This window comes from Macaca nemestrina, chromosome 1, assembly GCF_043159975.1.
Source record: "Macaca nemestrina isolate mMacNem1 chromosome 1, mMacNem.hap1, whole genome shotgun sequence".
Taxonomy (NCBI): Eukaryota; Metazoa; Chordata; class Mammalia; order Primates; family Cercopithecidae; genus Macaca; species Macaca nemestrina.
Window position 1 is genome coordinate 22,844,188 of NC_092125.1, and position 22,390 is coordinate 22,866,577.

Below are 22,390 nucleotides of genomic sequence, written 5' to 3' on the forward strand. Positions count from 1 at the left end.
GAGCTTTATGAGGAAGCATAACTGCCTTGTCTTACGTAGCTACTCTTTTCTAGCATAAGTAGCATCTGTGTGTCTGTCTATATTCTTTAGGTACTATCAGTACATTCAAAATGTGTATCAGCTCTACGTGAATATAATAAATATAGAAATTATGCATGTTGTCAAATGCTGTTTGTTGATGTGTGGAAGTGTGTTTGTGTTTTGGTTTTTGCAGTTGTGAGGGTAGAGGTTATTTATTCAGATATAAATAGAATTCTCTGCACTAAGACACCTTTGTTAAGCTAAAATCAAGCTGAGCTTACTTTTCTTTGCCAGGAGATCAGGATAGCCTTTGGAAAATTAAATAAAATCAAACTTCAAGCTTTAGCCTCTTGTATGTTCATTTAGCCTAAGGACTCCTTAAGTCTGTAAGACATGAACATGTTATGTTTAACTGTCCTATTTGTACCTTTAACAGAAATGGGAAAGCAACTCAATCCAAAACCTGGAAATGCACACTATCTCCTATACTGTGTGAGTTATGGAGAGGCTCAACTAAAACCACCCCCTGTGTCTCAGATGCCTTCTATGGCAGTATTAATCCTGAATCTTCACAACAGATTTATTAGAAAAGAATAAAGCTAAGAAGGAGCCAGAGTAGATCTTGATCTCAGAGTTGATGTATTATACAAGCGCACTTTAATAATGTGGCATTAGGATGTTGGCAAGAGGGCACACTATGATGATGCTACAGTTGATGGAATCTTCCAGTTGGTGACTGAGCACCCCTTAGCAGTTAGGGTGCATGCAAGATAAAATTCAAGGTAGTAACTTGTAATGAGGGAGTTTGTTTTCTTACTGTGTGAACGTGGATCAGATATACCATCTTACTCTTAGGTCTTAGAGCAGAACTCTGCCTTGCCAGTGTAAGTTACGCCATATTCACTGGCAGAATGGTGCCACCCATGGTAGAGCCTCAGAAGCATAGCCCTGGAGGAGCAGAGCTTGTCTTGTTCAAAACCAAATTTGGTGAGGTGGACTGTTGCTGAGTAGCAGGAGATACTAGAATCCCTGGACTTTTCTGAGGCCAGTCTTGTGGTTCCTATGTTCTAGCATCTTAATAAACAACACAGGGATTCCCAAAGGTAAACTGAAGAGCACGAGTCACCTGCCTTTAGCCGTGAGCATCCCAAGTAGCCGTGTTCTGCATGTGGAGCCCACATATTGTCCCACAGCTCCAGCTTTTGAAAATTGAGATGTCCAAAAAGCAGTAGCAGGCAGTGGATCCTAAGTCTGGCAAATCCTGGGTTCTGAGATCTAGTTTTCTCTCCTGAGAAGTAGGACTAAGAGTTCACACTAGATTTATGAGCCATTATGTATTTGTGATCCAGAGCAAGAGATGTACCTAGAACAATTCCTTATAACTGTGCAGTTATGCTGGGCACCTGCAGCCAAGCCATCCAGTACTCACAGGAATGAGACACCAAGGGAAGGCTTCAAAGGCGTCATTTCTCCATCCATTCAACCAAGTGCTTAACTGAGCAGCTGCTGTGTCAAACATGAGCCTAGTCCTATAATGGCTTGTTGTTGAATGATTTACCATCTCATTGAGGATACATATCAAAGCCCTTCATGTAGCCTGCAAGTCTAAGCATGGCTAAGTCCTCTCCTCTCTGGTCCTATCTTGCTTCACTCACCACTGTGCTCAGCTCTGTTCCGTTCTTTCTGGCCTTCTTTGAATCCCTTGCAGACTCTGGAAAGGCTTCTCTTTGCCCCACTCTTGACTTGTCCGTTTTCTGTTTACCTTCAGGCTGATTTTCCATAAGCCCAAGTGAGGTCCCTCTTTGGTACTGTCTCCTAGCGCTTATTGCCATCTAGCATTTGTATACATTATTTTGATAATATAGCAAATGTCTACTTCCTGCAAAACAGTAAACTCCTTGAGAGCAGAAACGAGATTTTTTTAGCTTATTTTATCAACCACTGTTTACCCAGTAGGTAGCACAAGTAGCCACTGAGTATGTATTTACGTAATTAAAAACTAAGTGATTACAGCCAAAAACATATGGTGTGCACTTGGAGATTTTAAATGGTAAATAAAAGTTGCACGTCGTTTTAAATGTCAAAATGAGGGATCAGTAAGTCAGTGATATTAGAGGCTAGAGATGTGGGTGATGTGTGCCTTGAAGAAACCTACAAGAAGGAGGTGACTCTCAAGCTGGGCCTTGAAAGATAATATGAATTCGTAGAGACCAGAGGAGATAGACAGGCAAAGGCAAAAAATCCCCTCTCTTGACGTCTCTGTACAGTAGAGGAAGAATTCTCACTTTGACAACGAAAAATTATTTCTTTGCGGCAGCGTAAACTACAGAAGTCTTTGCAGCAAGGATTTCTATTCTCCACCAGGAATGGCTGATTGCACTGCTAATCTTTCTGAACATAGAAACCTATAAACAAGATCTCAGGGTTCAAGAGGCTTGATGGGAGCCAGACAAGAGAGGTGTGTGGTGGTGTGGCATTGATGTGAAGCCACCAGGGGCTGACCTAGTGGCAGGTGGCAATTAGAGAGGATACTCTAGCAGTCAAAGGACCATGGAAACAGGAATCCAGAGCCAGCAGCGTGAGGAAATCCAAGCAGAGGATTGGCTTCTGGGAAGTATGATGGCAGGTAGTAGTTGGTGAGCTGAGGTTCCAGAGCAACATTCCAATAACAAGAACAAGTCACTTTCTCCGTCTTTAAGGAACTGTAATAAATAGCAGAAAATTAAGCAAAGCTAGGCATAAGCTTGGTAGAGATGGTCTCAACCACAAGAAAGAAATTCCTGTATGAACATACTGATGCAAAATGTCCAAGTAAGACAAGTGGCGAAATTGATTGTGAGTTACCTATGACACCAAACTAGGCCAGAATAAAATTTTTCTGTCTGAGAACACATGTTATTCCCAGATAGGGTTACCAGATTTATCAAATGGAAACACTGCACGGGATATACTTATAAAATTACAATGTAACAGAACAGGGCATCCAGATTTTATCCGGCAATGTCATTCCTAGATCCTAAGAGGGAAGCTGAATCTGAATATGGGTCTCACACTAGAGAGAGAAAAGACAGGGGCTCAAGGACGCAACAGGCCATTAGGAGACTATGTCTGTCTTGCATTTTTCAATTCCCACTGTGCTCAGCATGGTAACTGGGATGCAGATGCAGTGTGGGTTGTCTCCCTTCTCCTTGTGCCTTTCTGGAGAACACTCCTTGTTAAGACGGTGTGCTAAGCTGTGGGGCTGCAACAGTCAGGTTCCGGTGTCTTTCTCAATTGCTTTCTCTAAACGCAAAACAAAATACTATAACTATTAATTATCGTTGCTTGTTTGGGATAAGCTATGAAGCACCAAATCTCCCTGATGCCAATTTAGTAAGAGAAACGTTCACCGCCTGAATATTAAAGTTACCCAGAAACTTGACGGTGCTTCTGCTCTGTCTTTTGAATATTTGTACACAGCTATTTACATATAGTTGGATTGAATTATGGAGGTCAGGGATCTGATGCCACATGTCTCTCCATGCCCATGTTGGGGGATGGATGTCACAGCGCCACTAAGTGTTTCTTTACTTCGTTCTATGCCTCTCCAAGAAACGTTTATCAAATCGGTGATGTGTCAGGCACTGTGGTGGGCACTTTGGAGTAAAAGATAAATCCCACAGCCTTGCTTTTATGGTCAGGTAGGTGAAACCGACATGTGAAGGAACACACGCAATACAGCAGCACATGTGCTGTGATAGAGGCACATACATAGAACTGGGGGCCTGCCGGGGGAAGAAACAAAAAATATGGCCAGGGGACAGATGGATGTACAAAGATATTCAAATTCAGTCTTACAAAGCAGCCAAGGTGTGAGTGCGATGTAATTGGAGGAGTGAGGGCACGGCATTCAAGGGGAAAGAAGCAGATATGAGATGGCTGCTGTGTCATGGGAATTCATGGGAATGTAAATACTTGTGTTGATATGGGAAGTAAGCAAGATCAAGGCTGTTGCGGACCTGCTGAGGACATTGAACCTCATCTTGAGGCCAATGAGTAGCCTTTGAAGGTTTCAACAGGGAGATGACATGCACAGAATGACACTTTTGAAAGATAGCTCTGGTGGCAGCTAGAGATAGGACTGGAGGAATACCCAGACCGGACCTGGATCTGTTTTCCACTGTAAAATTCCCCAGGAAATTTTGAATCTTTTGACATCCCTACGGGGGCTTTCCAATAGCGTCTTTTCAAAGTGCTCTCTGTGTAATCTTGGGAAAGTGTTAAGCATATCAGGAAGACATATTTCTTCTAGCTTGATAGAAGAATGATGAATCTAGGATGTGACCTCTACTATGTGAGCTGATGCCCCTGATATATAGTGGCTCTGTGTGTGTTTGCATAGAGAGGGAAAGAGGATGCATCCGTGTCTCTTTGTTTTTCTTCCTGGCCGGCCCCAACAGTGACTGGGTGATTGAGGGGCCGGAGCACGTACAGCTCCTCACCCACGCTGAAGGCATCTCTAGTAATGGCATCTGGCCCATATGCAGATCTAGCTCCACTCTGTGCTGACATCAGCCGGTTTGTGGCACCTCAGCGTATTTCTGGGTTGCAAATGAGAGTTTCTTAGTGCCAGGCTTGCTTGGGCTGTCACATCAGGTGATGAATTCTCTGCATCAACGGTGTGCTGCTAAAGTAAGCGCAGAGGAAGAGTGGGAAAAAGAGGAGATGGGGCAGGTGGTTCTCAGCCCAGCAGCCACTGCTCTGGGCTAAAAGCAGTACTGGATCCACAACAGGGAGGGAGAGCTACTACCTGTGGCCCCCATTCTAGTTCAAGGAGGGTGGTAGAGAAAAGGCAGGGTTTGGGTTGCAATTTTGTGTCGCGTGTCCTGTCAGGAGAAACCACGTGGGTTTTCTCATGTGCCATTGCCCCGTCCTTGGCTCAATAGCTAGCTCCCTCTACCTCCTCAGACAGGCATGTTTTGCATTACCTTTTAGATGAAGTTCTAGCAAAATTTGATGTATAGCAAATTATGTGCCAAATTCTTTAGGGTAGACCATAAACAGTCATTTTTATTCCTGAAATACTTTGTTTCCAAATATCTTTGTGTTTTGAAAATCCAGATTTTCTTATCTTGGGAACCTACTGTATTTTGTCCTAGTTTTATATTCTATGAGCTTCTCTCTTCGTGAGCTCCAGGTTGAGCCTGCTCTGCTGGCTTAGGCTTCACTTGGTAGAATGAAAAGTTACGTTGGGTCACACTTCCCAGGTGTTGCATCACAGGCCACAGAATTACCTATATAAAACTGAGTGCAAATGTAGACACTCTTCCATTAAAATGTTTTTAGCAATTAAAAGGGTACCTTTGGTTTTGCAGATTTTACCTCCCAACCTGTGACCCCTCAGTATGGTTTATGACATTAGCATTTCCAAGAGTGTGTTCATTACAAAGAATTGTTTGCATCAGAATGTAGAGAGGGAAGCTGAGGTGCAGAAAAAAATAAAAATAAAAGTCTGATTTTCCACCCCCAGCCCCCGCACGGTTGTTAATGAAAGCATCCTCTCCTCTTACTGTGCCCAGAGATAAATAAACACACAAAGGCGGAGTTTCCTACTTAATATTCACCCACAGTGAGGAAGAGGGAAGGAATTGCTCTCCAGGGTTAACGTGGCAGTAAGCGAGGTCAGCTGTTTCCCAAGACGGTGCAGCCTCTGAACGTCTTACATTAAAGCTAGAATGATACAGCTGAAACAGCCGAAGTGATTTACAGGAAACCCGGTTAAGTTGAGTTTGCTCGCAGTTTCTATCTTATGATGGTTTTAGCAGTAACAGCAGCAAATAATATACCATCCTATAAAGCCCCTCTAGAGAAAAGAATTCTTCCACATTCCCCAGCGTGACATGCTTCTTCTAAAAAGTGTTTGTGTTTCTCTAATTTAAACCCTATTGGCTACAGTGTCCTAAATTTGGTGAGAAGTGGGAGGTCATAGCTGGCATATCCTGGAACAGGGTGGTCAGCAGTCTCATTTTGCCCAGGCTGTAGACGTCTACTGGGATGTGAGACTTTAGGTACTAACATGGTAAAGTCCTGGGCAAACTGGGATGGAGGGTTTGCCAAATCTGAGGGGGTATGTGTGTGTGTGTGTGTGTGTGTGTGTGTGTATGTGTATCTGTGTGAATGTTTATGGTTGGAGGGGGAGTGGAAAAAAGGAGAGTGAAAGAGGATTTTTTAAATGTATTTCTTTTAGCTAGAAGGTTTTATATATTCTTCACTAGGTCAACTAGAATAATGTAATGCTGGTTTTGATATGAGCTTGAAATAATTCCTCTTTCTACCATCTGTGGGTTCTCTGTACTCCCTGACATCTTACACACTGGTCTGAGAAAACAGAACTTTTTAAAGAAAAGAGATCAGATTTTTACTGTTTGAGTTATTTGAGGTCTGGGATGACTCAAGAAGTCTCCCAGAACCTTCTGGGCAATATAGAATGCCTTGTCAATTCCTCTTAATGAAACGCCACAGAACTAATTTTCTTTACTAATGGCTTCATTTTTTGCGCCACTTATTGTTATCTTAATGGAATTATGGCATGGCTAAATGATAGTTAGAGTGGTGATTTGTGAGCAATGTAATAGAACTCCATTGTTCCATGTTCTGTGACATGTATGCTCACTGCTTTCATAAAGCTTCCTTATCTGCTTATTTTATACCAGGTTGATTCTAAGATACATGCCTTTTTTCTCTTTTTACCAGATTTTTTACTCTACTTCATGACATTGTACTTAAAAACTTCTGTCATGTTTTCTTAAATTTCTGTACTGCTGAGTCATTTTTATTCCTGAAACACTTTGTTTCCAAATATCTTTGTGCTTTGGAAATCCAGATTTTCTTATCTCGGGAACCTGCTGCATTCCCCAGTGTGACATACTTCTTCTAAAAAGTAGAAACCCTACCTTCTGCCCCCACAGATACACTCCTACCTGCCTGTCTGTCTGTCTACCTACCTACCTACCTATCTACCTGTCTATCTACTTATCTATCTATCTAAATATCTATCTGGTAAACATTCACATATAAAAACGAGTAGGAGAAACAGATACCAAAGTAATTATATGTGTAATCAAAGCTGAATAATTTTCCCCAAGTAGTAGAATTATGGGTGCATGCTGTATATTTTGTTTTTTATGCTTTCTTATTTCCCAAATATTATAGAGTAAGTACATCTTATTTTTATTTTTAAAAATGACATTCAAGGATCTTTTTTGGGAAAAATAAACGTAGCCGCCACGCTTAGCCTAAAATGGCACCAGAATCTATATTCTTGGTTGGGACAGGAGGCTACAATATTATCACCCCCGTGACAGACTTGCATTAGGAATTCGAATTAATTCTGTTCTTGATTCTGGTTATACTACAGAGTCTTTGCCCCCAAAAGTTGGAAAAGCTTTCTGTTATGAAAGAAAGAACTCTTTTCCTCCTTATTGTTCTCCGTCTAATCTCTTCATCACAAACAGCAGGGGAAATGTCCTCCAACAGAGGAAAGGAGTGAGAGGAGAGACTTGACTGGATTAGGAGATGGGAGATTGGAACTTGAGGGCAGTTATTCGCTGACCCGCGATTGGGGAGCACTGTTCTTGACATTGCTCAGGATGCCCTCTTAGTATCCAGAACTGCTTCTCAGTGAGGTGTGAACAAAACCTACCGTGATGCTGAAGTAACTGGTGGAAGCTGCTTTGAATTTAAAGCCTGGCTTTCTGGGAAAATTGGAGCATCATGTGGGTGAGCCAATGATAAAGAAAGCCAAGTGGGTGAAAAGCGCAGAGAAAATGGAGCCTGATTCAAAGGTCTCGAGGCCTGTGTTCTCAGTCATGAACCAGGACACCTGCTTTTCTCTTGTACCTCTGCTCTCTTATGAATAAAATGGGAACGGACATTTCTAGCACCTATCAAGTGCCAGGCACTCTCCAGGTGCCGTGGAGTACGCAAGAGTTGAAGTCGTGGTCCCTCTCGAACAGCAACAATAATACCTGCCCCATCTCCCCCAGATTTTTCAGAGAATAAGAGGATAGTACAATAGAAATCATTTTACCAGAGATGTCTCAGACCTGATCTGTTCAACCTGAACTCCAAAGGAGCACAGTAATTGAAGGGGGGAAAGGCATTTTAGCACATTTATATTTCAATGCTTTAAAACATATAAGCAATCATGAATTATGCATCATGAATTAACCACTATAGCATAGCATTCTTCAACTATTTTAGTGCTGGAATTTTTTTGAGAGGGGTGGTTACTAAACAGATTTTTTTTAGAACCGTTTTAACAGTTTTATTGTTGGGATGCTCCTGGATCTAGAGTCTTATAAAAATGATCTCCAAATATAGATCAAGCCTATACCTTCTCATCTCACCACCTCTCTGGATATATTCACACTGACCAGTCCTTATGGCCTTGGCACTATTGTTGTATCTGTTATAGTCACCTGAATTACCCTCTGTACTTTTCAAAACTCAACTCAAAGAGTGCTCCCTCTATGAAGTATTTCCTGATGTTGCAACAAAATGTGATATTGTTTTCATTTGAAACTTCATAACAATGGGACTCTACCATTTATTAGGTTCTGCCTTGATTTATAGTTCATTCGTGGGCTTATCTCCCTCCTTGAGGACATGAACTACATCTCACTGACCATTATATACCCATGAGCATCTAGTGTAGAACCTTGTGTAGAATAGGTAGCTGGAATCCCGTAAGTATATGGGACATCCAGAGCCAGAAAGAATCCTAGAAAGCATTTGAGCCAACCTTCTTATTTTTCAAAAAGGAAGACTAAGGTCAAATAGGTGAAGGTGCTTTACCATCGACATTAGCTAGTTGTTGCCAGAGTCAGAACCAAAACCTTGAGTCTCTTGACCTGCAGGACAGCTGTCATTTCACTGCTGGCTGGGACTTAATTACAGAGTCTTTGAGAAGTATAAACACATCATACTAGTGGGAGGTATTAACATCGTATCCAGAGGCTCACTGGGAGAACCCAAACTTATTTGAGGGTGGGGGGAATATTATCACTCACAGTAATAGTTGCCCATTTGATGAGTGTCTCTATGTGTCAGGCACTGTGGTAGGTCCTTTACACAAGTTGCCTCATTGTCATTGTCTGCTGAAAATAGCCACCCAATCTCAGAGGACTGACTTCTCTCCCTTTTTCCCTTCTAGGCTAATGGAGGTTGGCAGGATGCTACTACCCCTTCATCAGTGACCTCCCCTACAGAAGGCCCTGGCAGTGTTCACTCTGATACCTCCAACTGATCTCCCAGCAATCGCATCCCGGCTGACCCTGTGCCCCAGTTGGGGCAGGGGCAGGAGGGAGGGTTTCTCTCCCAACGCTGAAGCGGTCAGACTGGAGGTCGAAGCAATCAGCAAACACAATAAGAGTCTCCTTCTCTTCTCTTCTTTGGGATGCTATTTCAGCCAATCTGGACACTTCTTTATACTCTCTTCCCTTTTTTTTTTTCTGGGTAGAAGCCACCCTTCCCTGCCTCCAGCTGTCAGCCTGGTTTTCGTCATCTTCCCTGCCCCTGTGCCTCTGTCCTAGACTCCCGGGGTCCCCGTCCTCTCTCATATCACTGAAGGATATTTTCAACAATTAGATGAATTTAAAGAGGAAAAAAATTACGAAGAAAATAATAAAAGTGTTTGTACGTTTTCATGCTGGTGGTTTGAGGAGCCAAATTTACCTCACTCGGATCCCTGACTCCCTATGTTCACAGGCAATCCTTCTCTGTTTCTCTTATTACTCTCACTACCTCTTAGCAGGAATACGCCACATTGCCCTGCTCATTCCAGGCCTCCCTACTTCCTCTTGCTTTTCCTCCCTGGGGACAGTACTGATTGGAACACTTTCCTCCTCTTCCTTCCCAGCCCCAGCTATTCACTGGGGACTGTCATAGCTGGGATTCTAAAGGTGCCACGTTTTTCATTTTCATCTCCGCTAGGTTGGATCCCAGGCAGGAAGTCAGGCAGCAGGGAAGGACACGGGAACAGCAGGTGGAGAATTCCTACAGTCTTTCTTATCCTGCTATCAACAGCTCTCAGTTTCAGAGGCACAGTCTTTGGAGACCATTTAACACTCAGAAAGCAATATTTAGAACCTACTGCAAAACTGGGCCTGAGTTAGGCATGGTGATGAATGCATCAGTAAGGAGTAGAAAGTTCTTATCTTGAAACCCTTCAACCTCAACTATGCCTTCATAGACACATACATTCATGCACATGTAGGCACATGCACCACCTCACATCTTCACTTTCCCAAGATGCCATATACAATTACCTACATTAATAACCGTAGCACTATACCTTATGAGCCCGAGAGAGGGAATTAGTGACTCTAAGTGAAGGTCACTGACAGAGAGAAGCAGTATGTGTCTGTGGCTTCCAGGACCTGCAGGCCCACTAGCGTGCACTTACCAGAATGGCATACACAGGACCTGATCTTGAGGAAGACCAGGTTTCCAGTGTAAACTACTCTTGTTCGCACCCTCTGGAGCACTCAGGGAGCCACATACAGTACTTACAATGTCTTTAATGGACTTGGTTCTGTTTCGTTTTTTGTTTTATATTAGGCACACTGTATTAATTTTCCAAAATGTTATGCCACACTATGTTCTTGGTCCTGACCTACTGCTCTAGAGGAAAGAGTTGTATAAGAACGTGGCTCATGTGAACTTTTGCTAGCTTCATTTGAGGACCTGAGAATCATGGGGAAAGGAAAGATAATGTTTTCATTGAAATCATCACAGTGAGTTTTATTCCCTGGGAACACAGCATGTACTAAAAATACATGAGAAAATAGCATGTACAGGAAAGCTATTCTCAAGAGTACCCTGAGCTCACCATCTTCATAGCCAACCCTACCAGCTAGAAAGATACAAAGATGGCAGCTGTATCACTTGATTAAGTAGGAGGTGGTCAAATCTTTTGGTGCCTCATTTTCTTCATCTGTGAGATGGGAACTGTTATGTCTGGCTTACTAAGAGGCTTCTGAGAGACGGAAGAAGTTGATTTTATTCATATTTAATCTGTAAATGCGAAGTCAGGGGAAGTAATGTCCCTGAAATAAATGGGTTCATGCCATCTAGGGACAATAAATGGTTTTCTTGTTGTAACTTCTGGTTAATATCAGTACCTTGATGTCATCACCATGATGACAAAGAGAAGAGTTTTTGTTGATCTTCTTGGTTTTGGTCTGTCTGGTTTCTTAGGATAAAGAAAAACTTTCCAACTAGAAAAATAGGCCCTGGTTCACTTAGTTTGCACTGGAACCCAATATGTTGCCTCATACATACTTGGTCCCTGTCACATTGACTGCTTGGGAGGCTTCCAGGGAGAAGTATGAGACCCTGAGGGGTGAGAATGGGCAGCTAACAAGGACATGGCAATTCTGCATGGCACTGCAGTCATGAATAGAAAACTCTTTGTGTGCTCAGGGGAGCAGGGGCTGCCTCTGAAGAAACTTGAGGGAATGTGTATTTGAAGGAAACGCAAAAACTAAATATTTAGCAAAATGAGATTATGCCTTGATGACTAAAAGGCACTAGAAAGGATGTGTCTACTAACTTCTGCCCTAATCAGAACAGATGCCTAGAAGGAGCATTTGTGTGACAACTTCATAGTGATGAGAATCAGTGGACAACTCCATCTTAGTGGCAGGAATATAATGAAACTACCCACACAAGAACATGGTTGAATCACATTTGCTTGACTTAGGGCAAAGTACGAAAGAGAGACGAAAGGGTTCTCTTGGAAACAAGAAGAGTGACTCCAGATGTGGCTTGAAATGATTACCGTGTTAAGTTAATGCAAAATATCAGAGCAGTGCTACATTTGCACAGGCAGTTTCTCTCCGGGCAGTAGTTTGCACTGATGATCACCTTTCACAGCATTTTCCCCAACCAGCACTTCACTTAGTCTTCTCTACACCCAGCACCTCCCCCCTGGCACCCCCTGCAAGGCCACTATCACTTCCGACATCCATCGTGGCATCCGTGAGATCTGTCCACATTAGGCGAAGCAGGAGAGCACTGAGAGCAGCAGGATGGGTTTGGAAAGAGCATGCCTCTGGAAACACAGCTTCCTGGGAATTTACATTAGGCCAGTCCTACAGATACCAAGATGCACCCCAGGATTTCTTCATTTTCTAATAGATGTGGGAGTGCTCCATTTTCCCCGACAGTGAATTTCCCCTGAGAAATGATACTAGACCCTGGGTTTGCCCCCCTTGTAACTCTTCATTATCTCCTCCTTTTCATCCCTAACTCCTCCTCCCCCTGGCGTGGAATTGACGCCCGTGCAGTACATTTGCCAAGTGGCACCTTCTTTCAATTTATGTTTCATTTTGCTATGGTGGTGGTTCTTTATTTGCTGGTTGCCTTTTCTCACACATCTTTCTCTCTGTCTCTCCTTCCTTCTGCTTTTTGTTTTTCTGCCCAGAAAAACCTGACTTCGATACCAAAAAAGATGAAACTACAGAAACTCAAATTTAAAAAAAACTTTAAAAAAAACAAAAAAATACTCAACGATTCTTTCAGCTTTATTAACATTTTCCATTGTTTCTTGCGACTTGTGTCTCGTTCTTTGTAGTATTGATGATGAACATTTGATAATGAATGTTCTTGTATATTCAGATAAAGAAAAAAAAAAACCAAAAAAGCGGTCTGAATTTAATAGTGTTTATAATAAAAATTTTAAAAATGACCCTCATAGCACGCAAAACAGGATGGGGAATTTCCCTTCTTCTTTCTGTGACAATGCGCATCATTCCTGCATTAGTTTTTAACACCAAACTACCTACATTCATCATTTCCCTCATTTTTCTTTTATTTTCTTGCATTTGTGAATTAGTTCAAGAATGCTAGAAAAGTGTCGAGTTGTGCACATCCATTTCTTGTTTCACAATGTTTAAAAGTGGCAGTAATTCATTTTGTAAACTAAAAAAAAAAAAAAAAGGTTGGAATAGTGAGCATAATAGGTACAACCTAACACATTATTATGTTTATTAACTTTGAGACCCAGAAGTAAATTCTTTTCTTTTCTTTATTCTTGCTCTTAAAAATACAAAAAAAAAAAAAAATGTTTTGTTTTGTGTTATTTTTGGTTTGTTTATTGGTGGGGGGGGCTTTTTTTAATTGTCAGGATTATGATCTTGCTGTTTTTCTTCAATATGTATACAAGGTGATGTGAAAAGGCGACATGGCAGAGTAGTGAGAACAAGTAAGCTTGTTCTTCTACTTTGCTTCACAATTCAGTTAATGCCAAAAGCAAAGATCAAGCCCACGTTGATGTCTCGTTGCTCACCTGCATTTCCAGAGAGTGTGGCCCTCCTGCGGTCCCTGCGAAAAATAAAATCAGGGACATGCTTCTCCTTTTAGCCTTTTAAAAATTCAAAACATTTAATCCAAGGGAACTTTTTATGCTATCAGGAAAGGTTTTTGCCATTTTTGATTCTGATTGTCACAGCCAAGTACTTTGTTTTCTTTCTCCCTAATTAATAACTACATTCCACGAGGCCTCTTCCAACTACAGAGGCCTTTTCTTCCAGAAGAGTCCTGCAGAAGATGCTGGTATGATGGGCACCATTGGCTAAGTAAACTAGATGCAGGAAGCAGTCTTTGGGGCCAGTCTGCCAGCTGAGTCCTGCTTTTGGATGAAGAGTTGATGAGATACTGGGCCAGGCTCAATGCTGTAGTTTTAATGCTGAGAGGTTAAGTTTACTTCACAGAGTACACCTCTTAGTAACCTCTGACTTAGGCAGCTGCTTAAAGCAAATTGCAAAACTGGCTTGATTTGGAATGTTTTTATTAGAGGAAAAAAGAAAGCCGTATTATCTGGAAAAAACTTCATTTTAAATATCCATTATTCAACAAATTATGTCCAGAAAGTGGTCAGAACTTCAGCAAGAAAAGTGAAGTAATAATGCAGAATTGTGGAGCAACGCTTCAGGAAATATTCCTACCCGAGCGCTTGTACTTTTGAAGTCATAACAACATAATGATGAGCTTTTCACATCACCTTTATGGTTTCAATCCCTAGCTCAAAGCTTTCTGGAATCTTTTATTTTTTGTAAACTTTTTTTTTTCTTTTGTTAAAATAAATAAAACATTCAATGTTTTTCTCCTTTTCTCTCTTATTCTTTTCTTTGGCATTTTCATTTTGAAATGCTTTCCTTTGGTTGTTGGTTTTATTCTCCCCCTACCCCTCCCCTTTTCTTCTTATTCAGAGTATAAACCTGCAAAGCTCTGCTCTGTTTTGGTTTTGAAAGTTTAAGCTTTTCTGCTTCTGTGAGAGCACAGGCTTCTGTCCCTTTTGATTCCAACTGAACTTTTGTGTTCTCTAATGATACTAACACGGTGTAGGTTTTACAGTCTCCTAATTTGTACTGGTAATGCATATTCCAAATAAATAGTTTCTTTTGTTGCAAAAAAAAAACAAAACAAAAACAAAAAACTTGTATTTTGTGCACATTTCTTTTCTTACATGCTGGCAACTTCTCTTTCCCCAAACTAGGCCTGCATTAGTGTAGATGATGGTCTAAACTGTTGCCCTAATCACTGAAATGTCTACATGCCATGGTGGTGGGGCGGAGACCTCATGGGCCACCTTCTTCACTCAGGAGATCAGAAGGAAGGAAGAAAGGATCATTTGTGGGTAAACAATAGCTGTTTTACAGAGGGACAGAGCACCCCATCTTGTCTGCTTCAAACTGGCAGCCATCCACCAAGCACCAGTTCAAAGAAATTCCAGGAGTATTTTCCATAATAAATTATAAGTTCCTAAGTCATGGCTGTTTGCCCAGTGATTCTCCTTTTCTTCTCTTTGTCTGCTGTAATCTGGTCATAAGGAAAATTGTGGTTCCCGAGAGATGTTTCAGGGGAAGGAATCTAGGTTACAACTAATACCCAGTTGCAGGCTCTCAGGAGTGTGATAGATGTTACTCCCAACAGATGTGCATCTCTACCATCTGTTATGCCTACCATCCCAAAGAAGCATCTCTTCCAATAGTCTGCACCCATATTGAACCCCTGACCTTTGAGGTTTTGATGTGTTACAGAATGTGGTGTCCCCAGTGTTCTAGCTGGAACACCAGGCCTCCGCACCTAAGTCTGTGCCCAAGTCTTTAACACCATCTTCCCATCCATAGAGTGGGATGGAACTCCTTGTCTGGCTTTTGACATGTTACTCTAGGGCCATCACATGCATTACATTCTCATTTTCATGCTGTAGCTCTCCTATGAGGCTCTGTCCAGATCCTGTATGAGACGAGTATGTGTTGAAAGTTGAGTTAACAATCACTTATCCCAATCACAATTCTAAACGATAGGAACAAGATCAAAGCATCCCCAGCCTGTGGGAATCAAATTATCATTTTTATTAATGGACAAGCTAAGTGCCTACTGGCCTCCAACATTTACAGCTATCTGCTAATGTTGAGTTGGTGAGTGTCACCAGAAGCCAAAATGGAGGACTCGTGTTCTCTCTTCAAATCTAAACATTGGAATATACTTATGGGAGCAAGCAGGCTCCGATTACTTCCTTTTCCAATTGCATGGAAAATTAGGGTCTAACTCACCCACCTAGTGTATTACTTAGAGTGGTACTAAATAGATATAACAAATAGACCAAAAATGTATACTGCCTCAAATGCAACACAAGCTATTTCTCACTTATGGTATAGTCCAAGGCAAATGTCCCTGGTCATTTCCTCTCCTTGAAGTAATTCGGGGATCTAGCTGCTTCTACTTTGTGGCTCATCCATCCTCCAAGGATCTGTAGCTTTTCACATCTAGCCCACAGAAGGGAAAGGGTGTGAAGAAGGCCCACCCACTTCTTGAAAGCCTTGACCAAGACTTCCCTTCCATTCATATTCCTAAATGCAAGGGTTAGAGGTAGGCATGGGGATTAGAAAAGTAGTCCCTGGCTAGGCAGCCACTTCCTGGGAATAGCTGCACACGGTAACTTTGTAGACAGCTGACCATCTCCATCACACCTAGTGATGGGATAAGGAACAGCAAAAGACAAGCCCATATATAGCTGTTTCATTGATTAGACACACTTTCAGTAGAGACATTTCCATGTCAGCATTCCACACTTGGCTTGATTACTTTTCACAAAGATCAAGAGAGGGATTTAACAGGGGCCAGAGATGTGCAATCCAATATTGCCCGCTCAAAGTAGAGGAAACAAAAGTCTCCACCTCTATGGAAATGTAAGAATGCGAGGTAAACAACCCCTTTTTTCCAACATTCTCCAAATGTTGTTTTCTAGCTTGCCTTAGCACCAAGCCTATGGTCATTAGGAAGGGAGAGCTGCAGTATGTTAGGGCCACCTTGTTCCCATCTTCGGGTCACACCGATACGTTTACTGCTAGCTGGAAGAATCAACTCTGGCAGCCAGCAGTCATCTTAGAGAGCATGGTGAAGTGTGGGTCTAACCCCTTAAAATCACAAAATCTCATGTGCTCACCCCTTCTCCCAAACCATAGATTTGTACATGGCTGTCCTTATAGACTAGACTTCCACCAAATCCCCATTTTATTTATTTATTTTTATTTATTTTATTTTTTTTTGAGACGGAGTCTCATGTGATCTCTGTTCACTGCAACCTCCGCCTCCCGGGTTCAAGCGATTCTCCTGCCTCAGCCTCCCAAGTAGCTGGGATTACAGGCATGCACCACCATGCCCAACTAATTTTTGTAATTATAGTAGAGATGAGGTCTCACCATGTTGGCCAGGCTGGTCTCGAACTTCTAGCCTCAAGTGGTCCTCCCGCCTTGGTCTCCCAAAGTACTGGGATTATACGCACGAGCCACCACGCGTGGCCAAATCCCCATTTTAAAAAGAGACATGACTGGTCCAAGTGCAGTAGTGTTTGCAACTAATTGATTACAACCAGTTACAGATTCCTTTATTCCTTCTCCACTCCCACTACTTACTTTGATAAGACTTTTAAAATAAAATTTAAAAAAAATTTTTTTTTAAACATGCAACCAAATGTCAATTTTACTGACCACCAATTCATATGCAGAATATAGCCTTCCTTCTGGAAACACCCAGTATGGAGACAGGCACAAGAACCTAGTCTTATAAAACATGCAGTGGGTGAGTTCAAGGAGGTTGTTTTAATCTGGATCCCTGAATCAGGAATGATGCTTTGCTTTGGGGAGTTCCCTCTCATTCCTGCATAAAAGCTACTATAGTGTACAAAGAAGTAAGTGGTTTTGCTGACCACCGAGGCCAGTGTGATTCAACCTATGGCTTCCAGCCTTAGGCAGACTTCTGAGGTCACCTTGGGCATGCTAGAAGTGAGGTAAGGAAGGTTGTAAAAGGTTATAGCAGTGGCATTGCCCAGGGCCACATTCGTTGGAGAATCATTGTCCTTGTGTATCCTCCCAGGACCAATGCAAAAGACAATGCAGCTCTTATTTCTGGATGCTTCTGGATAGATCAGAGTGGTACATTCATTCATATCCAGGTTCTTCTGTACCCTCAGCCAAAATTCACTCTCTCCCACAATGCCCAGTCACACGACATAGCTCACCAGCGTTAACACGCACTTTGTGATAGCATAAAAGGCCCCAAGTGATCACATACATTTGAATACGGATCTCTCGTTCTAATATTCAGACAGAAGTTAAAGTTCAAAACAAAATACTCCTCTCTCTCGCTCTCTCTCTCTCTTTTTTTTTTTTTTTTTTTAGACATGGTCTTGCTGTTTCATCAGGCTGGAGTGAGGTGGCACGAACATGACTCATTTCAGTCTCGACCTCCCTGAGTTCAAATGATTCTCCCACCTCAGCTACCCAGGTAGCTGGGACTTCAGGCATGCACCATCACACCCGGATAATGTTTGTATTTTCTGTAGAGCTGAGGTCTTTCCATGTTGCTCAAGCTGGTCTCGAACTCCTGGGCTCAAGCAATCTGCCTACATTGGCCTCCCAAAGTGCTAGGATTACAGGCGTGAGCCACCACACCTGGCTTTCTCTCTTTTAAATTAAAATTCAAAGAAATATTAGTCTACAACTCCACAGTCTCCAATTTCCTCCTAGTGTGCTCATTCCCAGCCAGTACACCCTCACTCCGTTGCCAGAAGTAAAGTTGAAGGCCTTCCTTCTATAACAGCAGCGGGCCTCTTCTACTGAAATGAGGATAACCGTCTGCCCCCTCCAAAGTTCAATTAATCCAACCTTGAATCTTTCTAGTATCCCATGTTTTTTTTCTAGAAAGTCACTTAGTAGGCATTTGAACCATATCCCAGTGTTGGCCTGACCCACAGAATTTAGAAAACAGAGCAAAGCTCAGACTCCTACAGCACAGTTAGGTTTCCAGAGCCCAGAGCATAGAACATGACCGGTGGTAATGAATGACCATAGAAGAGATTTGGAAACTTGGTGAGGAAGCAGGAAAGACAGAGAGCACGTGAAAAATCAAAAATACAATTTTTATTTCAGTCTTTACAATGCCAGTTGAGTACTATCAAATGTAATGTTGAAACACAGCCACCAACAAGAGGTTAATTTTGCACTCTGCTTCCTATATCCTGAGGGAAACAATCCAATCTATGCATTCTGCCTCCTTTCTCTGAGAATGACCTTTGAAATATTCATGTCTCTGTGAAAAATTCAAAAATGTAAAATGGGTCCTCTCCAGTCCACAGGCTCACTTGAGGCTCCCTGCCTCCCCCTTGGTATTCATATACATATTTAAGATTTATCTCGATTTCCATTTCCCTTTAAACCCTACATCCCTAATCCCAGATATGTTTATCCCTGTACCACTGTGACCTCTGCTTCTTCCTTCTCTGGAATTCCTCCAGCCCATGACCTTCTCTGGGCTTTTCCTTTGTCTCAATTGGAGTCAAGCTCAAATCCTGAAGCAGGCTGTTGTTGGTGCAGAGGGCAGGGCTTCTTCCCTGGGCACCACTCCCCACAAAGCCTCCCCTTCCCTCCACCTTGGAGTTCCAGGCCTTGAATAACTGCTGCTGCTTCAGTGTTAGGAGAAACATTCCTTTCTGCCCTCCCCTTGAGATTCACCCCTGATGTGTCTCTCCTAGTGTTCCTCAACTCCTTTTCAGCAGAGCCTGCAAAGTTTAAAATGTTCTCGCCTGCTCCTTTTCCTGGTTCCATCCCTTCTCTGTCTTGCATAGGGCTCACTCTCTGCTTTTGGGCACAGACATTTGTTTTCCTAACATACTTTTCTGAATTATATTTTTAGTTTTTTTTCGATATCTCCAGATCTGTCCAAAGCTTCCACTGTTCAGCTTTAATTCCTTGGGTTGAGTAATGCTTCGCAGGCGAGTCTTCCCAGGAGCACACGCCCAGGCTCAGCCATCACGTGGCTGCAGTGTGTTTCCGCCCTCCCAAGAGCCCTCCCTTAGAGCCCATTTCCTGCGCTACACCTTCAGAACACGTGGCAGGTCTATTTCTAATAATCCTTGAAGTATTTTCCTCTGATCTTCTTGATTTTCCCCTTTCAAATGTGTCCACCTTTTCTGTTCCCACCTAGTTAAGCCTTCTGAGTCACTGGTGAGAATATTTCCAATTGCTGCCATAACTGGTCCCCTATCTGCTGCTGTGGGTGCTTTCTGGATCCTTTGATATTGAGGACCACGTTGGTTTACTCACTGAGATCCTAAAAGCAAGACCACACATACTTGAATCCCAGCTCTGCTACTGCTAGGTTCTTCCTGATGCCACTCTGACAACAGATGAGAAGTTCTCTTCCAATTCCCAAAAACCAACTAGGTGTCCTACAATCTAACTCAGTTCTGATACCAACTACCCAGAGTTAGCGTCGGACTCCTAAGGTTTAAGGGCTCAGTCCCACAAGTCTGCCCTCACCTCAGACACCAGCCATAAGTATTGTGTCACTCATACTTCTGATGACTGGCTAAAAATTGGGAGGTCTCATGACTCCCTCCTTAAATTCAATAATTTGCTGGAATGGCTCACAGGACTCAAGAAGCCACTTTGTTTCCATTTAGCAGTTTATTATAAAGGATGCAAATAAACAGCCAAACAGAGAGGCACATAGCGGGAGGTCTGGAAGAGTCCTAAGCACAGGAGCCTCTGACCCCATGGAGTTGGGATGTGCCACCCTCCTGGCATGTGGATGCGTTCACTAACTCAGAAGCTCCCTGAAACCCATTGTTTAGGGATCTCATGTAGATTTCATTAAATACACATGATTGACTAAATCATTGCCCAAAGGCATTGGTGACCCATGCTATAGCCTCTTACCCAGGAATTGTGGGGTGGGGCTGAAAGTTCTAACCTTTTAATCAAGTCTTGGTCTTTCTGGTGACCAGCCCCCATACTTAAGCTATCTAGTGGCCTGCCAAGAGTCACCTCATTAGAACAGAAGACTCTCCTATCACCCTTATCACTGAGGAAATTCCAAAGGTTTCAGTTGTTCTGTACCAGGAACTGGGGACAAAGACCAAATTTCCCATTTTACTGTAACTAATTACCAGCCATGTGACCTTAGATATGTTGTTTAATGTCTCTGTGCCTCAGTTTCCTCATCAATAAAATGAAGTCAATTCTAGTATCTACTTCACAGAATTACTGGGAGAATTAAATGAGTGAATATATGTAAAGCACTTAGAACAATGCCTGACACACAGTAAATGCTAAACGTGTTTGTTATTAGTGTGATTTCTCTACTATATCTCTCTGGGTGCATCTTCAAACCTGAACGAAGAATAATTAAAATATTGTCCTGTTTCCTAGTTCCCTTATAAAGAACTGTTAGCTATGGGTACATTTTCTTTCTTTTATATCAAGCTAGCCTGGCTGCTAAGATCTTACTCTTCCTGAAAAAGTTCTTGTCATCTCCCAGCTCAGTGGGTGTGCTTTCCATCATTTCTCATTCACTTTTCCACTGCTCCTATTTTGTTTACAAAAATTACAAACTTAAAAAAAAAGATACTGATTCCATTTCTCCTAGAAAATCTGAGCGAACCTGATTCCTAGGGACAAAGAGTCCAAGTATGTGTCTTGTAAATGTCTTTTTTAGCCTCAGGTTTGTAAAAATGTCACTAAAATATTTCTGTACCTCAACCCAAGAGTAGATGAACACCTCCAATAAACAAGGGCCTCATTCCTTTGTGTCAGTTCACTGATAAAATGCTCTGTCACCACCCCCAGAGCAACGCGCGTGCACGCGCGCGTGCACGCGCGCGCGCGCACACACACACACACACACACACACACACACACACACACACATACACACACACTGTGGCTGACTTCAAATCTGAGTTTCTGAAACCACAACTTTCATGAGAGCCATCTTGCAATTCTGTAGTAGGGGTCTCAAGCCCCACTAATGTTTCCTTTATGGATCTTGTATTTCAGTTAAAGAAAGGGGAAGGGAGAATTTGGGGTGACTATGCAGTGTGACCCACTTATGCCTAGTACAGGCAATCTAAAGGCCCAAATGAATAAATAAATGAAGAATTGCAAAGCAAACAGTGGAAGGGATATTCAGGCCTGCTAGACATCCCAGAATCTCGTCTTAAGAAAATTTAGAATTCTTCAAACAAATCACAAACTTGGTGCTGGGAAGGGAAGTAGGCAAAGTTGGTCTTGGACAAAACTATGCCGTTATTGAAGTTTGTCTTCATATATGCCATTTACTTTCTTTGAATTCTTGTTCTCTCCAAGTGCTTTTTTTCTAGGCTTCTGATGACCAAAGTGCTCGAGATTCTACTTTAGGGAGAAAGGAACTATAAAATACTTGAATGTGTAAAATCTTCTAATGCTAGTCTTTGGGTTATTTGCAAGTCTGCCAGACTGACCTAACCTCTGTTTAAGGCTAGGGGTTTCCAGCTTCTTACCAATCAATACAAGGAGCAATAGCTGAATGAAATCAAGAAATCATTTTTATTAATGACAGAAGGGATACCTGGTTGTTCTCCAAATGCAGGGCTCTGGTAAACTTTCTTAGAGAATAGAGCAAGCTCCCATCTCTTACCTCAAATCTAAGTGAAAGGGCCTTCTGTACAGACTGGCCTGGATCATTCTCCAGATACATCTATGGGGATAGACCAGTGGCCCCTGGAGAGCCCTGAATTCCCGCATAGCCATATGGACCGGGAGCTCAAGCAGGGCCCTCTGCATTTGGTTCCAGAGAACAAGAGACTGTGACTGCATCAATTGCATTAACCATTTATCCTCTGCACCCAAGTTTATTCCAGTCAAGTCACTGCATCTTGACCTTCAGTGACATAAAACCAGCCTTTCACTCGTAAGTCTGCAGTCCTAGCTCTCTGCACATCACTGCTTTATTCAGATTGTCTAGACTCCCTCTTTGGAACTTTCTATGCATTGCCAATACC

General features: G+C 42.3%; 1 protein-coding gene across 12 annotated transcripts in view; it reads left to right on the plus strand.

Annotated features, from left to right (window-relative positions):
- Nucleotides 1-22,390, plus strand: part of LOC105492953 (PBX homeobox 1) — a 330,443-nt gene that overhangs the window by 281,628 nt on the left and 26,425 nt on the right. For 9 of the 12 annotated variants that reach the window (XM_071074769.1, XM_071074748.1, XM_071074757.1 and 6 more), the window contains one exon: nucleotides 9,215-14,173. The exons of the other annotated variants lie outside the window; for them this stretch is intronic. Coding sequence is in view for 7 of the 9 variants with exons in the window: in XM_071074748.1 (XP_070930849.1) it covers nucleotides 9,215-9,307 (93 nt within the window). In the remaining 2 variants the exon portion in view is untranslated. Of the gene's footprint in view, nucleotides 1-9,214; nucleotides 14,174-22,390 lie in introns of those variants that run through there. 12 annotated transcript variants of the gene reach the window in all.